The 22,633-nt window shown below is 36.3% G+C and overlaps 1 protein-coding gene across 5 annotated transcripts in view; it reads left to right on the top strand.

Moving 5' to 3' along the window:
• Nucleotides 1-22,633, top strand: part of HACL1 (2-hydroxyacyl-CoA lyase 1) — a 48,312-nt gene that overhangs the window by 7,149 nt on the left and 18,530 nt on the right. For all 5 annotated transcript variants that reach the window (XM_037845244.1, XM_037845251.1, XM_037845277.1 and 2 more), the window contains 4 exons: nucleotides 8,763-8,835; nucleotides 12,363-12,440; nucleotides 13,261-13,355; nucleotides 17,757-17,869. In XM_037845244.1, coding sequence (XP_037701172.1) covers nucleotides 8,763-8,835; nucleotides 12,363-12,440; nucleotides 13,261-13,355; nucleotides 17,757-17,869 — 359 coding nt within the window. The remainder of the gene's footprint in view (nucleotides 1-8,762; nucleotides 8,836-12,362; nucleotides 12,441-13,260; nucleotides 13,356-17,756; nucleotides 17,870-22,633) is intronic.

The following is a 22,633-nucleotide window of genomic DNA, read 5'->3' as shown; positions in this document are numbered from 1 at the left end:
CCTTTCACATCCCCCTTTTGGTCAAGAAGATGTTCTCCGTCCCACGATGCCAGGTCTACATTCCTCCCCAGGAGTCATATTCCACGTTGCCAGGGAGATTCACTCCCCTGGGTGTCTGATCCCACGTAGGGGGGAGGGCAGTGATTTCACCTTTCAAGTTGGCTTAGCTAGAGAGACAGGGCCACATCTGAGTAACAAAGAGGCATTCGGGAGGAGGCTCTTAGGCACAACCATAGGGAGGCCTAGCCTCTCCTTTGCAGCAACCGTCTTCCCAAGGGTAAAACCTGTGGTAGAGGGCTCAACCCATCAAACCACCAGTCCCCTATGTCTGTGGTCATGTTAGTAACCATGGAGGTGGGGTAGGCGAATACCCCTGCATTCTCCACAGGCTCCTCAAGGAGGCACTACATCTTTTTTTTTTCCTTGTTTTTCTTTCTTTTTTTTTTTTTTTTAACTTTCCCTTCTTTTTTAAATCAACTGTATGAAAAAAAAGTTAAAAAGAAAACAAACATACAATAAAAGAACATTTCAAAGAGACCATAACAAGGGAGTAAGAAAAAGACAACTAACCTAAGATAACTGCTTAACTTCCAACATGTTCCTACTTTACCCAAGAAAGTTACCTAATATAGCAACATTTCTGTGAACTTGCTCCTACTATATCCATCAGAAATTAACAGACCATAGTCATTCCTGGGCATCCCCAGAACGTTAAATAGCTTATCTGTTCTTCTTGGATTATTGTTCCCCCTTCCTTAATTGCTCTCTATTGCTAGTTCCCCTACATTCTACATTATAAACCATTTGTTTTACATTTTTCAAAGTTCACATTAGTGGTAGCATATAGTATTTCTCTTTTTGTGCCTGGCTTACTTCGCTCAGCATTATGTCTTCAAGGTTGATCCATGTTGTCATATGTTTCACGAGATCGTTCCTTCTTACTGCCGCGTAGTATTCCATCGTGTGTATATACCACATTTTATTTATCCACTCATCTGTTGAAGGACATTTGGGTTGTTTCCATCTCTTGGCAATTGTGAATAATGCTGCTATGAACATTGGCGTGCAGATATCTGTTCGTGTCACTGCTTTCCGATCTTCCGGGTATATGCCGAGAAGTGCAATCGCTGGATCAAATGGTAACTCTATATCTAGTTTTCTAAGGAACTGCCAGACTGACTTCCAGAGTGGCTGAACCATTATACAGTCCCACCAACAATGAATAAGAGTTCCAATTTCTCCACATCCCCTCCAGCATTTGTAGTTTCCTGTTTGTTTAATGGCAGCCATTCTAACCGGTGTTAGATGGTATCTCATTGTGGTCTTAATTTGCATCTCTCTAATAGCTAGTGAAGCTGAACATTTTTTCATGTGTTTCTTGGCCATTTGTATTTCCTCTTCAGAGAACTGTCTTTTCATATCTTTTGCCCATTTTATAATTGGGCCGACTGTACTATTGTCATTGAGTTGTAGGATTTCTTTATATATGCAAGATATCAGTCTTTTGTCGGATACATGGTTTCCAAAAATTTTTTCCCATTGAGTTGGCTGCCTCTTTACCTTTTTGAGAAATTCCTTTGAGGTGCAGAAACTTCTAAGCTTGAGGAGTTCCCATTTATCTATTTTCTCTTTTGTTGCTTGTGCTTTGGGTGTAAAGTCTAGGACGTGGCCGCCTAATACAAGGTCTTGAAGATGTTTTCCTACATTATCTTCTAGGAGTTTTATGGTACTTTCTTTTATATTGAGATCTTTGGTCCATTTTGAGTTAATTTTTGTGTAGGGTGTGAGGTAGGGGTCCTCTTTCATTCTTTTGGATATGGATATCCAACTCTCCCAGCCCCATTTGTTGAAAAGACCATTATGACTCAGTTCAGTGACTTTGGGGGCCTTATCAAAGATCAGTCGGCCATAGATCTGAGGGTCTATCTCTGAATTCTCAATTCGATTCCATTGATCTATATGTCTATCTTTGTGCCAGTACCATGCTGTTTTGGCAACTGTGGCTTTATAATAAGCTTCAAAGTCAGGGAGTGTAAGTCCTCCCACTTCGTTTTTCTTTTTTAGAGTGTCTTTAGCAATTCGAGGCAACTTCCCTTTCCAAATAAATTTGATAACTAGCTTTTCCAAGTCTGCAAAGTAGGTTGTTGGAATTTTGATTGGGATTGCATTGAATCTGTAGATGAGTTTGGGTAGAATTGACATCTTAATGACATTTAGTCTTCCTATCCATGAACATGGAATATTTTTCCATCTTTTAAGGTCCCCTTCTATTTCTTTTAGTAGAGTTATGTAGTTTTCTTTGTATAGGTCTTTTACATCTTTGGTTAAGTTTATTCCTAGGTACTTGATTTTTTTAGTTGCTATTGAAAATGGTATCTTTTTCTTGAGTGTCTCTTCAGTTTGTTCATTTCTAGCATATAGAAACATTACTGACTAATGTGCATTAACCTTGTATCCCGCTACTTTGCTAAATTTGTTTATTAGCTCTAGTAGCTGTATCGTCGATTTCTCAGGGTTTTCTAGATATAAGATCATATCATCTGCAAACAATGACAGTTTTACTTCTTCTTTTCCAATTTGGATGCCTTTTATTTCTTTGTCTTGCCGGATTGCCCTGGCTAGCACTTCCAGCACAATGTTGAATAACAGTGGTGACAGCGGGCATCCTTGTCTTGTTCCTGATCTTAGAGGGAAGGCTTTCAGTCTCTCACCATTGAGTACTAAGCTGGCTGTGGGTTTTTCATATATGCTCTTTATCATGTTGAGGAAGTTTCCTTCAATTCCTACCTTTTGAAGTGTTTTTATCAAAAACGGATGTTGGAGTTTGTCAAATGCTTTTTCAGCATCTATTGAGATGGTCAACTGATTTTTCCCTTTTGACTTGTTAATGTGTTGTAATACATTGATTGATTTTCTTATGTTGAACCATCCTTGCATGCCTGAAATGAACCCCACTTGGTCATGGTGTATGATTTTTTTAATGTGTCTTTGGATTCGATTTGCAAGTATTTTGTTGAGGATTTTTGCATCTATATTCATTAGGGAGATTGGCCGGTAGTTTTCCTTTTTTGTAGCATCTTTGCCTGGTTTTGGTATTAGATTGATGTTCGCTTCATAAAATGAGTTAGGTAGTGTTCCATTTTCTTCAATGTTTTGAAACATTTCGAGTAAGACTGGTGTCAGTTCTTTCTGGAAAGTTTGGTAGAATTCCCCTGTGAAGCCATCTGGCCCTGGGCATTTATTTATGGGAAGATTTTTGATGACTGATTGGATCTCTTTGCTTGTGATGGGTTGGTTGAGGTCTTCTATTTCTTCTCTGGTCAGTCTAGGTTGTTCATATGTTTCCAGGAAATTGTCCATTTCCTCTACATTATCCAGTTTGTTGCCATACAGTTGTTCATAGTATCCTCTTATAATTTTTTTAATTTCTTCAGGATCTGCAGTTATGTCACCTTTTTCATTCATTATTTTGTTTATATGGGTCTTCTCTCTTTTTGATTTTGTCAGTGTAGCTAGGGGCTTGTCAATCTTGTTGATCTTCTCAAAGAACCAACTTTTGGTGATATTTCTCCTCTCTATTGTTTTTTTGTTCTCTATGTCATTTATTTCTGCTTTAATCCTTGTTATTTCTTTTCTTGTACTTGGTTTAGGATTGGTTTGCTGTTCATTTTCTAGGTTCTTCAGTTGATCCATTAGTTCTTTGATTTTGGCTCTTTCTTCCTTTTTAATATATGCGTTTAGTGCTATAAATTTCCCCCTTAGCACTGCTTTTGCTGTATCCCATAGGTTTTGGTATGTTGTGTTCTCATTTTCATTTGTCTCTATATATTTAGCAATTTCTCTTGCTATTTCTTCTTTAACCCACTGATTGTTTAGGAGTGTGTTGTTTAACCTCCAGGTATTTGTGAATTTTCTAAGTCTCTGATGGTTATTGACTTCTAATTGTATTCCATTGTGGTCAGAGAATGTGCTTTGAATAATTTCAATCTTTTTAAATTTATTAATGCTTGTTTTATGTCCCAGCATATGATCTATTCTGGAGAAAGTTCCATGAGCACTAGAAAAGTATGTGTATCCTGGTGATTTGGGATGTAATGTCCTGTATATGTCTGTTAAATCTAATTCATTTATCAGTTTGTTTAGGTTTTCAATTTCCTTATTGGTCTTCTGTCTGGTTGATCTATCTATAGGAGAGAGTGATGTGTTGAAGTCTCCCACAATTATTGTGGAAACATCAATTGCTTCCTTTAGTTTTGCCAGTGTTTCTCTCATGTATTTTGTGGCACCTTTATTGGGTGCATAGACATTTACGATTGTTATTTCTTCTTGCTGAATTGCCCCTGTTATTAGTATGTAGTGGCCTTCTTTGTCTCTCAAAACATCCCTGCATTTGAAGTCTATTTTATCTGAGATTAATATTGCTACACCTGCTTTCTTTTGGCTGTAGCTTGCATGAAATATTTTTTTCCATCCTTTCACTTTCAGTTTCTTTGTGTCCCTGTGTCTAAGATGAGTCTCTTGTATGCGACATATTGATGGTTCATTTTTTTTGATCCATTCTGCGAATCTATATCTTTTAATTGAGGAGTTTAATCCATTTACATTCAACGTTATAACCGTGAAGGCATTTCTTGAATCAGCCATCTTATCCTTTGGTTTATGTTTGTCATATTTTTCCCCTCTGTCTATTAATATCCTTTATTGTACCCATACCGAATCTCTTTAGTACTGAACCTTTCTCCAAGTCTCTCTGTCCTTTCTTTGTTTCTCTGTCTGTAGGGCTCCCTTGAGTATCTCCAGTAGGGCAGGTCTCTTGTTAGCAAATTCTCTCAGCATTTGTTTGTCTGTGAAAAATTTAAGCTCTCCCTCAGATTTGAAGGAGAGCTTTGCTGGATAAAGTATTCTTGGCTGGAAATTTTTCTCACTCAGAATTTTAAATATATCGTGCCACTGCCTTCTCGCCTCCATGGTGGCTGCTGAGTAGTCACTACTTAGTCTTATGCTGTTTCCTTTGTATGTGGTGAATTGCTTTTCTCTTGCTGCTTTCAGAACTTGCTCCTTCTCTTCTGTGTTTGACAGTGTGATCAGTATATGTCTCGGAGTGGGTTTATTTGGATTTATTCTATTTGGGGTTCGCTGAGCATTTATAATTTGTGTATTTATGTTGTTTAGAAGATTTGGGAAGTTTTCCCCAACAATTTCTTTGAATAGTCTTCCTAGACCTTTACCCTTTTCTTCCCCTTCTGGGACACCAATGAGTCTTATATTTGGACTTTTCATATTATCTATCATATCCCTGAGGTCCATTTCGATTTTTTCAATTTTTTCCCCATTCTTTCTTTTATGCTTTCATTTTCCATTCTGTCATCTTCGAGGTCACTGATTCGTTGTTCAACTTCCTCTAGTCTTGTACTATGAGTGTCCAGAATCTTTTTAATTTGGTCAACAGTTTCTTTAATTTCCATAAGATCATCCATTTTTTTATTTAGTCTTGCAATGTCTTCTTTATGCTCTTCTAGGGTCTTCTTGATTTCCTTTGTCTCCCATACTATGGTCTCATTGTTCATCTTTAGTTCTTTGAGTAGCTGCTCTAGGTGCTGTGTCTCTTCTGGTCTTTTGATTTGGGTGCTTGGGCTTGGGTTATCCATATCGTCTGGTTTTTTCATATGCTTTATAATTTTCTGTTGCTTTTGGCCTCGTGGCATTTGCTGAACTTGTTAGGGTTCTTTTAGGATTTGTAGACCAATTGAAGTCCTTATCTCTAATTTATCAGATCTACAGCTTCGTGGAGTACACTTTCTCTAACTAACCAGCAGGTGGCGTCCACGAGCCACCTGTTCTCCACAAGCCAGTTCTCCCCTGCTTAGCCTTTTTGGTGAGTGGGGGAGTGAGTCTTGTGGGGTCCAATTGGTGTACCAAGCTTGAGTGTGTAGTTGGTGTTGCCTGCCCTGTATATGGGGCGTGTTTCTGGGCAGTCAGGGAGGGGGGGTGGCTCTAACAATCAAATCTCCCTGGTGATCCTAGAGTTTTAAAGCTGCTGCAATAGTCTAATCCTTCAGTTCAGTCCTGCCACAGTTTGTCTCTGCCACTGACCCACAAGTCCTTGGTATTGGCGTATGGCTCCTGAGACTTGCAAGTGGGCCCCTCTTCAGGCCGTGCACCCCGGGTCCTCTGTTGAGGGATGACTGTGCTATGTCACAGGTGAGTGCTGTCCCCCCAGGGCAGTTCTGGCTGCTGGGCTGTGTAGGGAGGCTCCCAGTCTGCTGAAATGATGGCTGAATGGGGCTTTGTTAATTCACACTGCTCTACCTTCCCAACTCTGGGACAATCAGCTGAGGTTGCAGGGAAGGCTAATGTCTACGCCCAGTTTTGTGGTGTGTGCCTGTTATTTGAAGCACTTCCGTCACACTGGGTTGTCTGGGGGAGTTCTGGGCTATGGGGCTGGCGATGGGCAGGAGTGTTTCCTGTCCACCAGGATGATGGCTGTGAGCGGACACCCCCCTTTTCTTGGGAAGTTGTGGTGTTTAGTGAATTTTCTCAGCAACTGGATTATTGCGTTTTGTCTCAGAGCTCTCCTAGTTCTGCTCTTGACTTGACCTGCCCAAATTGCAAGTCTTTGAAGCTTTCTGTATTGGGCTTCTTAGAGTAATTGTTTTAGAAAAAGAAAAAAGGATTAAAAAAAAAAAAAAAAAAGGGCCCTCCTCAGAGATCTAATGGGTTATTGAAATGCTAAGAGACAAAGCAACCAGGGCCATTAAGGAAAGGTCCACAGGGCAGAGAGATCAGCTTTTCTTCGGCATTTGCATATGCGCCTCAGGGCCTGAGCTCGGGCCTGAGCTCTGCCCTTTCCCTTTCTATGTTCACCAGAACTCCAAAAATCCTCCGCTTTTATTTTGGAGTTTTTCGTGTTGTTTTTTTTCTATGCCTGTCTCGTCTCTGCTGGGCTGGCTGCTCTCAGATTCTCTGGTGTCTGGTCTCCGTCTATCTATAGTTGGAGTTTGGATCAGTAGAATGAGTTTCTGATAAGGGCTGCCACTGCAGTTCTCCCTTCTCCTTCCCGGAGCTGACAGCCCCTCCTCCCACGGGACTGAGCCTGGCAGGGAGGGGCACGGGTCCCCTGGCCGCAAAAACTTACAGATTTCACTGATCTCAGCAGTTCCACGTTTTCATGAGTGTTGTATGAAGTATGCCCAAAGTCAGATTGCTCTGTGGTGTCCAGTCCACGCAGTTCCTGGCTTTCTACCTACTTTCCTGGAGGAGTAACTAAAACATACAGCTCACCAGTCTGCCATCTTGCCCCGCCTCCTCAGAATTCTCTTTTAAACATCCCAGTTCAGTATGTAAGAATATATGTAATTCTTCACGTTCTCTTGCATGCTTAGCCTGACAATTGAATCTTTATTGAGTTTGCTTTATAAGCTGCTTAGTATTTAGTCTCTGACCTTACCTTTAACCTCCTCTCTGATACTTTAAAAGGTTGAAGAGGGTTATATTCTAATCAATTCATAGAAGATTTAATCTCTCTAGTGGGAATGGCATTTTTTTTTCCTCAACATTGACTTCTTATCTATTTTATTCCTTCTTTTCTTCCTACTATATAGGCTGTGCCAAGTCAATACCATGAAATGGGTTTGCTTAAACAAAGAGAATTTATTAGCTGACAGTTTTCAGACTGTGAAAATGTCCAAATCAAGGCATCATCAAGGCAATGCTTTCTTTCCAAAGACTGGCTGCCAGAGGTCTTTGGCTCATGTACCACAAAGCAAGGCACATGGTGGCATCTCCTGGTCTCTTCCTTCTCTTCTGGGTTCCATTTCAGTTTCTTGCTTCCTGTGGATTTTTTCTCTCTCTCTGTATTCATCCTTTTATAAAGGACTCCAGTAATAGTTTTAAGACCCATCCTGAATCAGGTTGGCCATACCTTAATCGAAGTACTCTCATCAAAAGGTCCTACTTACAGTGGGTTTATACCCACAGGAATGGATTAGATTTAAGACCATGCTTTTCTGGGGCACATACAGCTTCAAACCAGCACACTATCCTTTCTCTTCTTTTCTTTATCTACTTTAGATTCTGATATTTCTAGAGCAACTTTAAGTTTGCTGTATCCTTTTCTCCCCCACTTTGCAGGGTATTAATTATATTGGTGAAGAATGTCACTTAATATACTTTTAAGGAAAGTGTACATTTCTTCTCTCCTTATCCCCAGGATATTAGAAAGGGCATAAACATTCATTTTACATCATCAAATCTACAGGTTTAGCATCAGCATTCAAAAAAGGAGGGGAGGAGGAAATGAAAGTATTTACTATAAACTTCAGATTTTTTGAAGGAGGGTTCTCTCACATCAGGGTGTTCCCTAAACCTTTTAAAATCTACAATTCTTTCTTTTTTTAATTTTTATTGTGGTAACATATATAGAACACAAAATTACCAGTTTTAAACATTTTTAAGTATACAATTCAGTGGTGTTAATAGCATTCACAAGATTGTGCTGCCATCATCACTGTCCATTACTAAAAATTTTCCATCACTCCAAACAGAAACTCTTTGCCTATCAAGCATTAACTCCCCGTTCTTCAGTCCTGTTTTATAGTTTTGTTTTTTATATTTAGGTCTTTGATCCATTTGAATTAATTTTTGTGTATGTGTGAAGTAGGGGGTCCACTTTATTTCTTTTGCATGGGGATATCCAGTTTTCTAATTAAATCTACAATTCTTAAAGGGAAATTTAATTTTCTTTTCAAAAATGAATATTTCAGGCCCTTGATTGTGATTGGTGGTTCCTCTGAAAGAAGTCAGGAAACAATGGGAGCATTTCAGGAGTTTCCTCAGGTACTCAACTCTTAAGATTTTTACTGTAGAATTTGGTAGCATAGCCACACACCATTAAGAGTTATGGAAAATAAAAACTCTTGTCTGTAAACAAAAAATTAAAGTAAATAAAATAGAAGTACCCAAAGTAATTTAAATGTAAATTTCCTCAACTAAAAGACTGCCTCAGGGTTGATATTGAGAAAGAGTCCTAGTTAGGATTAATCTTCCAAGAAATACACCTTTTTTGACAAGCTTTTAAACTCTGTAAATAAGGTCTTCTAAGGGTTAAGAAAATACAGGAATAGAAATGATTTGGACTATTGCCTCCAGACTTTAGGGAAGTAAAAAGGTGAAAGAAGAAAATCCTACTGAAAATGAATGCCAGTAAACCCAGGACAAATTCATTTTTATTTTAGAAGCCTGAAGGAAAGTATTTCAAGATTAAAAGAAACTTGGAAGAATTGGTCAACAAAATGCTACAGTTTTAAGAATAGTTGTAGAAAACAAATAAAGGAGAGTGAATGATTGATACTTAAGATATAAATATATTTGAGCATTTACAGGACAAATTTAAGGGCTAAGTTTTTGATACTGTCCATTGGTAAATGAGGAATCATTGTGAGAACTTCAAAGCATAAACAATTTCATATATGATAAACCAATATAAAATACTGGAAACTAGTATAGGTTAATGCAAAAGTTGAAATTTTATACTCACTGAAAGGAATTAAAGTTTTTCTTAGTTAATGAAAGAAAATAATAGCAGTTATTTGAAAGATGCGGATATATTTGAAAAATAAATAGATAAGTTATTTAAAGGAAAATTTAAGCTTACTACAAAAACTATATAGATGAAAAAAGAAAGCAGGAGATAATGCCCATTATGAATATTTTTTTCAGAAAATGAAAATAATAGAAGTTTAGTAGATTAAATAAAAAAGATCTAAGGGAAAGATCACTGAATTGATTTGAAATGTAGATATCTGATTCTTGTAGAAATACTTACAACTAAAAAACATGAACAGACCTATAGTTGGGTTGTAATCCAAGTTCTTTTATTCCTGCGGGACTAAGACTACCATCTATCCTGTAGATTTCATACCAAACGGTATCAAGTAGAACAGTTACTATGTTGTGCTTAAAGGTACATTAAACAGTGCACATTGAACTCTGCTGAACTTGTTTTTCAAACAGCATAGTAACAAGATATATATACAAGGAAAACTGGTGGAAATTTAAGAATAGATTATTATTGTAACAAGAAACTTTTCTATTCTATTCTATGGCAAGTAGACAATAGGCTGTGATAAAAATTTTGCGTATATATGTGTGTGTTCATCAGGGTTCTTCAGAGAAACCAGGTGTGCAGTTAAAAAATAGGATATAGAGATTTATTTTAAGGAATTGACACATGTAGTTGAGGGGGCTGGCAAGTCCAAATTCTGTAGAGTCAGCCAACAGGCTGGAAATGCCAGTAGAGGTGATGTTGAAATCTTGAGTCCAAATTTCATAGAGGAGGCTAGTAAACTGGAAATTCCTCTAAGAGTTGAGGTTGAAGCCTTAAGGCAGAAATTCTTCTGATCCTTGGAACTCAGTTCTACCTTTTAAGAACTTCATCCAACTGATTGGATGAGGCCCACCCACATTACTGAGGATAATCTTCTTTACTTAGTCAACTGATTGTAGATGCTAATCCTACCTACAAAATACCTGAGCCAGTGTTTGGCAAAACTGGATGCCTTAATCTAATCAAGTTGACACATAAAATTAACCATCACAATATGATACACACACACACACACACACACACACACACACAGAATTGAACTTTAAAATGGAAAAAATAGAGTAGAATTAACAGACATGTAACATATGAAGGTAGTAAGAAAAGTAGTACATTTTGTTCCCCCAAATATAAACAAATAATTTATTAAAATGATGTTGTGTGTAGATCAGAGGTAACTCATAAATACAAAAAGAAGGCACTTATGATCTTGTCATAGACATTAGTCTTTTCATATTTCTAAAACCTATCATAATGCTGTCAGAATCAAAGTGCATTAGTGATTGGGAATATTGTAACACATGAAGTTATGATTTAAAAGATTAAAGTATTGTGACATAGTTTCTTTTCCTTTTGACTTATATCTAAACCTGATTAAATTTTTAGAAAAATTGAAAATATGCTCTTTTGCATATGAAAAAGTTTTTCTTTCCTAAACGAGGACTTGTGTTGAGGGCATGGACTGCTAACTATCACTGTCTGAAGGAACATAACATAAGCTTATTATAATTAAAACCAGTCAGTCAGTAAATATTGATTATGATTATGGCTACAGTTACAGGAGTAAACAAGATACATACTTCCTGCTCTTAACAAGTTTTATAGTCCAGAAGGGAAAACAGAAATTAAACAAAGATGTGCATTCAGCTGAAATATTGATGCTGTGTTAAATAATTTCATCAAAGACTACTTTGATGCACATTTTGCAGCTGTCCAATCCTGCAGAGCCCATCAGAGGACAGTGCCACCTAATATCAGACTGTTTGCTAAACAAGTGTTTTCTTATAGTCAAGGCAGCCAATTGGTAATAACTGCTGTTCACATTTGAGGACCTAAATCATCTCTTCTACAATATATGAGAGGAGCTTTGGAGTTTCACCAACATCCATATCCAGGTTTTTGAGCAGGCACTAAACTTCTTTTCATTTTTGAATAAAAGTAATTTATATTCATGCTTTAAAAAAATCCAAAGGTACAGAAGGATGTACAGTTAAAAATAAATGTCTTCTGACACTTTTCCCTTTCTCTACAGTGCTAAGCACTTTTCAGTTTCTGATGTAGGTTTTCAGAAATTGTTTTATGCATATAAAATCCAATTTATGATTTGAGTAGATGGTGTCTCCTTTGGAGTAGTATAGATGGAATCACACACTACAGATTATGCCGTACCTTTTTACATTTAACATGAGATATCTTTCTGTATCAGTACATCTGGATCTACCACCTTCTTTTAGTAGCTTCATAGTGTTCCATTGTGTGAATGCACCACAGTTTATTAAACTAGTCCCCACCTGCTGGGTTTGCACTTTTTATTTTTTTTGATATTGAGGACAGTGTTTCAGTGAACATCCTAGTTAGTATTTTTGTGCACTAGTGTGAGTATAATTCCTAGCTGTGGAATTGCTGGGTCGAGGGTGTGTTCATTTTAATTTTTAATAGAAATTGCCAATTCCTTCCCATTTATACTCTCATCAGCAGTTTTTAGATATCTGTTGTCCTGTGCTCTGGTGGACACTGGGTATTATCGAACTTTTTCATATTTGCCTATCTGAGAAATGAAAATGGTGTCTTGTTTTGATTTGCTTACCGAATTACATTGAAGCAGAAATTGGTGCTTTGAATAGGCTTTTAAGAAACATCCAAATAGTACATTTTTGCTATCTTTCCTCAATAGAAAGTAATGGCTTAACATTTTGTCTAATTTTAAAAGAGTAATATGATTTGTGTGCTGAATTTTAAGTGATTTTCTTTTTGCATATAGGTAGAAGCTTGTAGATTATATAGCAAGTTCTCTGCCCGTCCAAGCAGCATAGAAGCTATTCCTTCTATTATTGAAAAGGTACAGTTTTAATTACAAGCTCTCTAAGTTAATTGGTTTTTCTTCGTTGCTGACACTGGTGTTATTTTTATTTTCCATAGATTAAATAAAAATGAGGAATATACCCAGGCAGTTAAAAATGACATTTTAAAATAGCTATTCACATTTTGATGATCCCTGCCATTTATTTAATTATAGAAACAGTGATAAAATAAGTTCTTATTGAAAACAATTTCTCTGTGCTTTAATTTTTGATTTTTTAAAAATTATACAAAAATAAAGAAAAATATGTATGAAAGCCAGTGTGTCCTTCCTCTTATGCTAAAGGTTATTTTTGAAAATTGAGCCTAATGCATAACTAATCAATTAGTTGATTAAGCAGCATATTATAAGTTAATTTTAGTTAACCAACATTTATATGTGAAATTACATTTCAAGCTGTTTCAAAAACATGAGTTGTAGAAACCACTTGACATGCATTACAACATCACAGGTTCTGGAAACTGAAAAAGCATTGGGATTAGGAGCAGGTGAAAATAACATGTTACAAAGTAAAGACTTAATGGTCAGAGCCAAGTGGATCATTTGAAAGACTAAAGTGTAATAGAACATGAATTTTAAAGCCCTAAGTGAGTATTTTCTTGTCTCTACTCTTTTAAATAAAAATATCTTTAAAAATGTATAGAATCAATAAAGGCATTTCAATTAAAATATTTTTTACTCCAATCAAGGATGTTCCAAAAATTAAAATAGTGTTCATTTCACAACTTTAAATTATTTTCAAGAGAAATATAATAAAGATTGAAATTTTTTAAATCTGTTCTATTTGTGATTAACTTAGGCAGTGAGAAGCAGTATTTATGGTCGTCCAGGTGCTTGCTATATAGACATACCTGCAGATTTTGTGAACCTCCAGGTGAATGTGAATTCTGTAAAGTGAGTAATAATTATATTGGGATCCTTAATTGTGTTATCATAATGCTTACCAGTTAAAAAGATTTTATTTAGCAGTTTAAAAGTTAGTTTTTGTTTATTTTAACTTTAATGATTTGGTAATTAAATTGAATCCTAGCCAAAGGGCTTAATTCTCTTAATTAAAATGATATTATCTAATAATTGTTTTGGGGTTTAATTACTGGACCAAATATTTAGAGTTTCCTGTTCTCATTTGAAATTATTCCTCCAGTAACCACAAATGATACATCCCCTTTACTGTAGTGTAAGTTATTGAGAGTCTTCGTAGTATAAATCAGGAGATGAGGAATGTAAAAAATTATTAAAACTCAGCATAAAAATTTTAGTCTGTCTCTTTCTGTGATGTAAAAATATTCCAACACAGATATTACTGTTTCGGTTTGCTAAGGCTGCCAGAATGCAGTATACCAGAAATGGATTGGCTTTTACAATGGGAGTTTATTAGTTCACAGATTTACAATTCTGAGACCATGAAAATGTCCCAAATAAGGCATCAACAGGATTATACCTTCTCTGAAGAAAGGCCAGTCGCATATGGGATTCCTCTGTCACATGGGAAGGCACGTGGCTGGCTCTGCTGTTCCTCTCTGCTTGGGTTTAGCTTCTGGTTCAGTGGCTTTCTCCAAAATGTCTCTGCCTTTTGTCCTTTCATAGAGGACTCCAGCAAGGGGATTAAGACCCACATTGAATGGGCGGGATCACGTCTCCATGGAAACAACCTAATCAAAAGGTCCTACCCACAATAGGTCTGCCCCTACAAGGTTGGATTAAAAGAACATAGGCTTTTCTGGGGAACATAATAGACTCACACCAGCACAGTTACTATGATTTGTCATGTCCCTTTTTTCCTTAAATAAATACTGAGTGAACAATAAGTATGAGAAACATTTTTTCACTGGTATCCAATTCATTCTAGAAAAGGATGGTGTCATAGTTTACCAGGGCTGCTATAACAAAATACTACAGACTAGTTGGCTTAAAATGGAAACGCATTGTCTCACAGTTCCGGAGGCCAGAAGTCCAAAATCAGGGTGTTGGCAGAACCATGATTCTCTGGAGTTCGAAGATCCATGAATGTTCCTTGGCTTGTGGCATAACTTAATCTCTCTCTCTCTTTATCACATGTCCTCTCTTTCTGTCTGTCTTTTCCTTAGTATGTCCTTCTTTAATCTGCTTATAATGACACCAGTCATAGTGAATTGGGAACCTCCCTAATCCAGCTTGGCCTCATCATAACTAATATCTTTAAAGATCCTATTTACAAATACGTTCACATTCACAGGACCAGGAATTCAGACTTGAACGTGTCTTTTTGGGGAACACAATTCATTCTGTAACCACTTGCCCTCTGGATCCCAGAAAACCTTGTCCTTCCTACATGCAAAATACACTCATCCCATCCCCCCATCCCAAAAGTATTAGCCATTTCAGTAACAACTCTTAAGTCCAAATCTCGTGTAAATCAGTTATGAGTATGCTCCATCTGTGGACCTATGAACCCTAGAAAGCAGGTTGTCTGCTTCCAATATACAATGGTGGGACAGGCATTGGATAGATATTCCTTTCCGGAAGGGAGAAATCTGAAGGAAAAAGGGGTCACAAGTCCCAAACAAGTCTAAAACCCAGAAGGGCAAATCCCATTAGATTTCAAGGCTTGAGAGTAATCGGTGTCTCAGTACTTTCTCCTCAGTGCCTGCTGGAGCAGCAGCCACACTCTCTCTGAACACCAGGGTGGTGACCTCACTGTCTCTATACAAGGGTTTGGGCCATGTCCTCTCTCAATACTGGAGTGGCAACCACATCTTCCCTTGACAGCAGGGTAGTGACTCCATCCTCTCCAAACACTGGGGTGGAGCCATGGTGGTGGCCCCACCCTCTGGATCCAAGGAGGTCCCTTTGGTCCATACCTCTGCATCCATGGTTCCACCCTTGCAGTTATCTTTCATCCATCTCTTCGTTCAATCATTTCATCCCATCTCTGGCCCTTTTGGTTCAGGCTAGCAGTGTTTCTGCAGATAAAAAATTCTTAAAAACTTTGTCATCTGCCATGCAGTTCACAGGAATCCAAGCTATTCAGACATAATGTTTTCCACAGATCTTTCCTGGCTAAACACGTCTATTGCTGGCTTCTGCTGAGATGGTTGAATGGTTGAATGGATCCAGGGGTCATATGCCTTATCTTTTTAGCAAATGATTGTCCAGCCACACCTTTGGCCCTGATTCCAGAGCACACTATCTGCATAGGCTGAGAATTCTCCAGATCATCAAGTGCTGGTTCCTTTTTTGCTTACCATTTAATTCCTCAATTTATCTCTTTCCTTTCACATTTTTCTGTAAGCAAGAAGAAACCAATCTGCACCTTCCACACTTTTCTTGGAAATGTGCTCAGCCAAATATGCAAGTTCGTTGCTTATGACTTCTGCCTTCCATCCACATCAGAACACAATTTTGCCAAGTTCTCTGCCACTTTATAACAAGGATCACGTTTCTTCCAGTTTCTAATAAGACGTTCATCATTTCCTTAAAAGCCTCATCACAAACACACTTTTTTTTTATCTTAAAAGCAATCTAGGCTTTTCCTATCAAGCACCTTGAAATTCTCCCAGCCTCTACCCATTACCCAATTCCAAAAGCACTTTAACATTTTTTGGTATTTGTTAGAGCACACTCCACTCATTGGTACAAAAAACTTCATTTGCCAGGGCTTCTGTAACAAAGTACCACAGACTAGTTGGCTTAAAACCAAAATTTATCATCTCACAGTTCTGAAAGCTAGAAGTCTGAAATCAAAATATTAGCAGGGCCATACTTCCTTTTAAAGGGGAGAATCCATTCCATGCCTCTCCCCTGGCTTCTGGTGGGTGACTAGGGAACCATGATGTTTCTTGGCTTGTGGCATAACTCATTCTCTGCCTCTGTAATGTGTCGTCCTCTGTCTCTGTCTCCGTGTCTCCCTTACTAGGTGTGTTCAGATTTTATCTGCTTATAAGGACACCGATCATATTGGATTATGACCCTCCCTAAACCAGTTTGGCCTCTGCTTAACTAATAATATCTTAAAACTAATGACACCTATTTATAAATAAATTCACATTCACAGGCCTGGGGGTTAGGACTTCAACATGTCTTTTTTTGGTGGGGGGGAGGGGACACAATTCAATCCATAATAGATAGGTTAATGCCTTATTCTTGATACCGTTTACTGCATTCCTGTGGTTGTGGACCAAATGGTTCTTTAGTGATTACCAGGGAGTGATTTATCTTTGAGAGAGCAGACAAAAAGGATATCTGTTATGAATAATAGCTGAAGATGATAATCAGAATTATTATTGAGGAAAGAGGGGGCAAGTGCTTAGTGTTTTTGTTTTAGGTAACTTAACTCTGGAAGCCTTCTTTTAAATTTTTGTAAAGGTTGAATGTCCTTTTTTGGTACTATATGTCCAAACTTTACAATATGATTTTTATTCATTGGGATTTGGTGTCCAGAAATACTTACCTTACAATTTTTTTTATGGTCTTAAATTTTTTTCCTTAAATTTAACTTTTAGTGCCCATGCAAATATATACTATAACTTACTTTACTGACAAATATTTAGAAAAGCTGTGATAAACATCTTTATGCGTAAACAGTATCCCTTTTACTAATGTATATTGTGCTGCTAAAATATTGATTTACTCAGTGAGTGGAAATATAGTGAGATGGTTAAAAGCATGGACTTTGGAGAGAATAAATGATCTGGTTCAATCCTGTCTCTGCCACATGCCATGTGGGGGCCTTGGACAAGTAACTTACCTTTTCTAAGCCTTTTTTCCTTCCCATGATGAAATGGAGATAATAGTAATACCTAACCTTGTTGTTTTGAAAATTAAATGAGAATAAATGGCACGTAGTAAGTATCAAATGCTAGCTATTATTAGCTCTCAGTACAGTTTTTATTATTATTTTAATTACTGCTATTTTTACTACAATGCAAAATCAGTAACCCAGATTTCATGTCAATGAATTGCCTGTTTGGCTATTAAATGATATTAGGGAATGACTGTTAAATTTAGTTAGTTAATTTATTATGATAAAGATATAAAGGAGAAAGTCCTTATCTTTTGGCACTACATGAGGAAGTTTTTAGGGGACAGGTGTCTTGATCCTATAATTTACTTTAAAATGGTTCATTAAAAAAGGATATGGAGATATATGTGTACATGTGTGTATGTATATGTGAAACAAATATGGTTATATGACATAAGATTGTGGGAATGTTGGGTTTATTGTACTATTTTTTCTATCTTTTTTGTATTCAAAATTTTTCATAACAAAAATTTAAAAGATGTCATCTTTACAATAACAGAACTCTTTATTTTCAGGTACACAGAGTGCTGCCTGCCTCCTCCTGTTTGCATGGCAGAAACTTCTGCTGTTGGTATGGCAGCATCTGTTATTAGGAATGCCAAACAGCCCCTTCTTATCATTGGAAAAGGTAACATTGAATGGAACTCTAAATCTTTGTAGATTTTAGAAAGAATCGATTTTGTTAAGAAATTATATTTATTAATTATTAACAGCTGTTCTAATGTTTGGAATTGGAAGAATAATTCTCTTCATCTGTTTAGCATTGTGTGTTAGTTTTGAAATCATAGAAGTATCCTTGAATTCCCAGGAATTTCTCCCTTTTAAGAAACTATCATTTAATTGCTTTTCTTTTGTCTTATGAATGAAATGTGTTTTGCTGTTATAATACATTCTCGTTATGAAAAATTTGTGAAACCCATAAAGTAGAAAAATCAATCACTTTATCCAAGACAACCATTTTTAAAATTTAGCACATTTTCTATTCCTTTTTTTAAATGAAGTTTTATTGAGATATATTCACATAATATACAGACCATCCAAAGTATATATAATCACTGGTTCACAGTATCATCACTTAGTTGTGCATACAACCCCATGATCAATTTTAGAACATTTTCATTACTCCAGAAAAGAAATAAAAATAAAGAAAAAACCCAAATCCTCCTGTACCCCTTATCCTACCCTAATATTGGCCCATGGTATTGGTGTAGTATATTTGTTACATTTTTTAGTCCTTTTTGCATACGTATTTTACATAATTGTGATCATACTGTAAAGATAACTTTGTGGTCTATTTTATTCTTTAAGATTACAACAATATTTTTTATGGTCTTAAATTTTTTTTCCCTAAATTTAACTTTTAGTGCCCATTCAAATATATACTATAACTTACTTTACTAACAAATATTTAGAATAGCTGTGATAAACATCTTTGTGCATAAAGCTTTTTTCATATTTAGGATTTAAGATAGATTCCCAGAAAGAAAATTAAGTTAAAAGGAATGAATTTTTGTTGTTGTTGTTGAAGTACACATGGTTTTATTTTTCCATAAATGACCACCACCTGTGCTCTGTCAAAGTCCCCTTAACCACTGAGTATAAGACTCCTGTTAAGGTGTCTCAGTCTGATTTTGCACTTTTCCAGTTACTTTTATTTTCCTGCAAATTGTGTTGAGATATGTCCACATACCATATAATCCATCCAGGTATCAATCAGTGTCTCACAGTGTCATCACTTAGCTGTGCAATCATCATCACATTCAATTTTAAACCCTTTTCATTGCTCCAAAAAGAAAAATAACAAGAGACATAAAAAAGAAAACCCAAAATTCTCCATACCCCATATCCCCCCCATTAATGACCCCTAGTATTGGTGTGGAACACTTGTTACTGTTGATGAAAGGATATAAAGATATTACTGTTAACTATAGTCCATAGCTTGCAACAGGTGTTTTTTTCCCATATACCAATCTATTTTTAACTCTTTGTACAAATGTTGTAAATTTGTACTAGTTCATGAAAGAACTTATTTATATTGTGATGTTAATCTTAAACAATGTCCAACTCAAGGTTCACTGTGTTAAACAATCCCATATTTAAACCTCTAGCTTTCCTTAAATGCATGACTCTAAACAACTTCTAAAAACTTCTAAAACCTTGAATATTTTTTAAGGCTTTTCAAACATATTGTCAAATGCTTTCTCCCAAATTGTACCAACAAATTTATACTCCTGTCAGCAATTTATTACAGTATTTACAGCATGTTTCTATAACTAAAGCTACTATGAATCACCTATAATTTAAATTATTATCTGTCCCTAATAGTTACCATTGCTGTCAATTATCAACTACTTAGGAACTTAACGACATAGAAATTAAAAATAGATTAATGAAAAAAGTTCTGGGACAACAGAAAAAAATGCAGCTATATGATGCAGCTGTATGATGTATTAGCTCTGTGACTTTGGCAAACAACTGCTTTGAGTCTCAATTACCTCACTTATAAAATGGGGCATGTTAACTACTTCAGTGGGATTGTTGTAATTAAATAATGGAATATGTAGAAAGCACTCAGTGGATGCTTTAACAAACATTTGAGGAATGCTTATGATGAGGTAGGGATTTTAGAAAACATTCATGAGGTATACAGAAAAATAATAGTCCCTATCCATGGGAGAGAGAAACCTGGTAACAAATGTTGGCACTATACGCTTAAGTATTGTATACAAAGAGGGTGAGGTGGATTCACAAAGGAGGCAGAAGTAAAAACAGTTTGCAGTGGGAGGTGTGTTTGTGGTAGGAAAGCTTTCCAGAAGAGATGACACTGCTGCACCCTGAAAAAGTGGGTAATATTCAAGTAGATAAAGAGAACAAAGGCAGTCTGAGAAGAAAGAACTGAGTATACAAAAATGCTGAGGCAAGAAGGGGAGAGTACAAGAAAACTTTGGGGATGAAAAATACGAACTTTTTCATCATGCATGTATGTGAAAGGATTCTAAAGTGGTTTGCAAGGGGAGTAGCATTATATTGAATATGTAAATCCACTATACTAATTACTGGGATTCAGTAGAGAATTGTAAGTTCCAGATAATGGAGTAATGTTCTGTTTGCCCTGAAAAAAGAACATAAAGTTAAATAGCTAAAAAGAAATATAGTGGCTTTGATAGAAACAGAATCATCCCTATGTTTAAACAGTTAATTGTCTTCAATTTTATCAAGGGCATAGCTGTTGCTATTTCACAGATTCATGGTTGTGAAAACAGATTATCTGTGTCCCACTTGGCTTAGAACCACAGAATTGTAGAGCATATAGAGAGATCTGCAGAGCTTCAGAAATTTAAATGCCCTGTGTTAGAACTTCCTTGCCTGGACTAGGCGACTATGAAGTCCAGGTTTGCTGGTAGTGTCAGGATGGAGAGAGCCTTTCTATGTCAGGCAAAAGTCCCTCCCTACCCACCTGGGCTTCCCAGTAAAGATTCTGTGTTCAGGGACTTCTAAGTAGTAGTTCAGTAAGACCGTAGTATAGAATGGATGAGTGGGAGTAGCAAGAGATACAGGATATGACTTTTGTTTTGGGATAGATCAATTGGGAATATTATTGGAGGAATATGAGAACTATTCATTTTTAAAGCATTTTAGAATACTAAAGATCAAAACTGCAGTCACCTCTCTCTTTTCTGCACAGTTCACTTTCCACAGCCAGCCACAACTGTGACACCAGTACAACAGTGTATTGTAAAAATTGAACTACTTAAAAAATGGTAAAGGAAATAAGACTAGAATAGAGCATAACAAAATATGAACAACAGCATTTTTTTTTTTTTTGCGAATGATTAATGTTATATAATAATGGTAAAAATAGGTTATATTTACTGGGCACCTATTGAGTACCAGACAATATTCACAGGGCTTTAGGAATATAATTAACATAGTTTATCTTCACAAGATAACTCTCAGGTAGATGCTTGCAATATCTAAAATTTAATCTCAGGAAAGGTAAACCTATCCTCCTATTTGTTCAGGCAAAGACATAAGAGTCGTCCTGGCATGTTCTGTATGTCTCACACCTCACATCCAGTCCATCAATATACCATATTGATTTTTTGTGCAGAATATATTTGGAGTGTGACTATTTCTCAGCACCTCCTCTGCTACCATCCTGACCCAAAGAACCATCACTTCAGTCTTCGAATTATTGCCAAAGCCTCCTAGATTATCTCCCTCTGCTCTGCCTTTTCCCCCTTGCATCTAATCTCAAGGTAGGGGGCAGTGATACTATTAAAATGTAGGTTGTATGATGTCACTTTTCTTCAAAAAACCTACGAGATTTCCTATCACATTTAGAATAAAAATGAAAATTTTGATAAGGGCCTACAGGCCAAACATGAATTTGCCCCTACATCTTACTTCTATAAACTCATCCTTTATCACTGTGTCTATCATACTCATTTTGGAGCAGCCACATTGACCTCCTCTCCCTTCCCTATACACATTAGTTCTGATGCTCCCTGGAATATTTCCATTTTTTCCCCTTCCCGAAATTCCCCTTCCCCTGAAAACAGGACAGTTGGTATAAGAAAAGGCTTGAGAAACAGGGTGGCTCTACAAAAAGGAAAGTATTGTCCTTGGGTGTGACAGTGCAGACTTTAGCTGACTGGGCTTTGTGGGTGGCTCTTTTCCTTGAGAATTACCCTGGTTTCTTTTATGTTGCTCTCTTCTCTCTCAAGATGTTGTCTACTTCTGCATGGTTAAAGATGTTTCACATTACATGGTCCACATTTCAGTCGAGGGAAAAGTGAGGTTTTCACATTTGTAAGACAGTTTCAGATTTTTTGTCATTTGGAAGGTTTTTAGGAAAGATTAAATTTCTTTAATAGGGACAAGACTGAACAGGTTACATATGTCTTCTGCTATGTGCATTTAAGGATATATACATTTTTTCTAAATTATCAAATTTAATAACTAAAAGTTGTTTATATCATTTTCTTACTATCCTTTTAATATCTGTGATTATAGTGATAGCCTTACTTTAATCCCTTTTATTTGTAACTTTCATTTTCTCTCTTTTTGATGGTTTTCCTAGGGATTATTATATGTGTGTTTAATTTATCATGGTCAATCTAAAATAATAGCCATATAACTTAAAACATTAGAAGTGTATAGTTGTAGAGATTCAAGTCTTCTTTTGTATGTTGTTATTTTTTTCATTAATTTTACTTTTAAATATGGTTTAAACCCAACAATTCATCAGCCTAGTTTTGTTTTAGGTGGTTATTTTTAAAGCCATTAAAATTTTACAGATCAAATATTTGAAATATTTACCTACAATTTTACATTTTTAGCATCATTTATGTCTATGTTTAGATCCAACTTTCCTTGTATTAACATATTC

The sequence above is a fragment of the Choloepus didactylus genome, chromosome 1 (genome assembly GCF_015220235.1).
Source record: "Choloepus didactylus isolate mChoDid1 chromosome 1, mChoDid1.pri, whole genome shotgun sequence".
In the NCBI taxonomy this organism is placed as follows: domain Eukaryota; kingdom Metazoa; phylum Chordata; class Mammalia; order Pilosa; family Megalonychidae; genus Choloepus; species Choloepus didactylus.
This window is presented reverse-complemented; position numbering and strand designations above follow the sequence as displayed.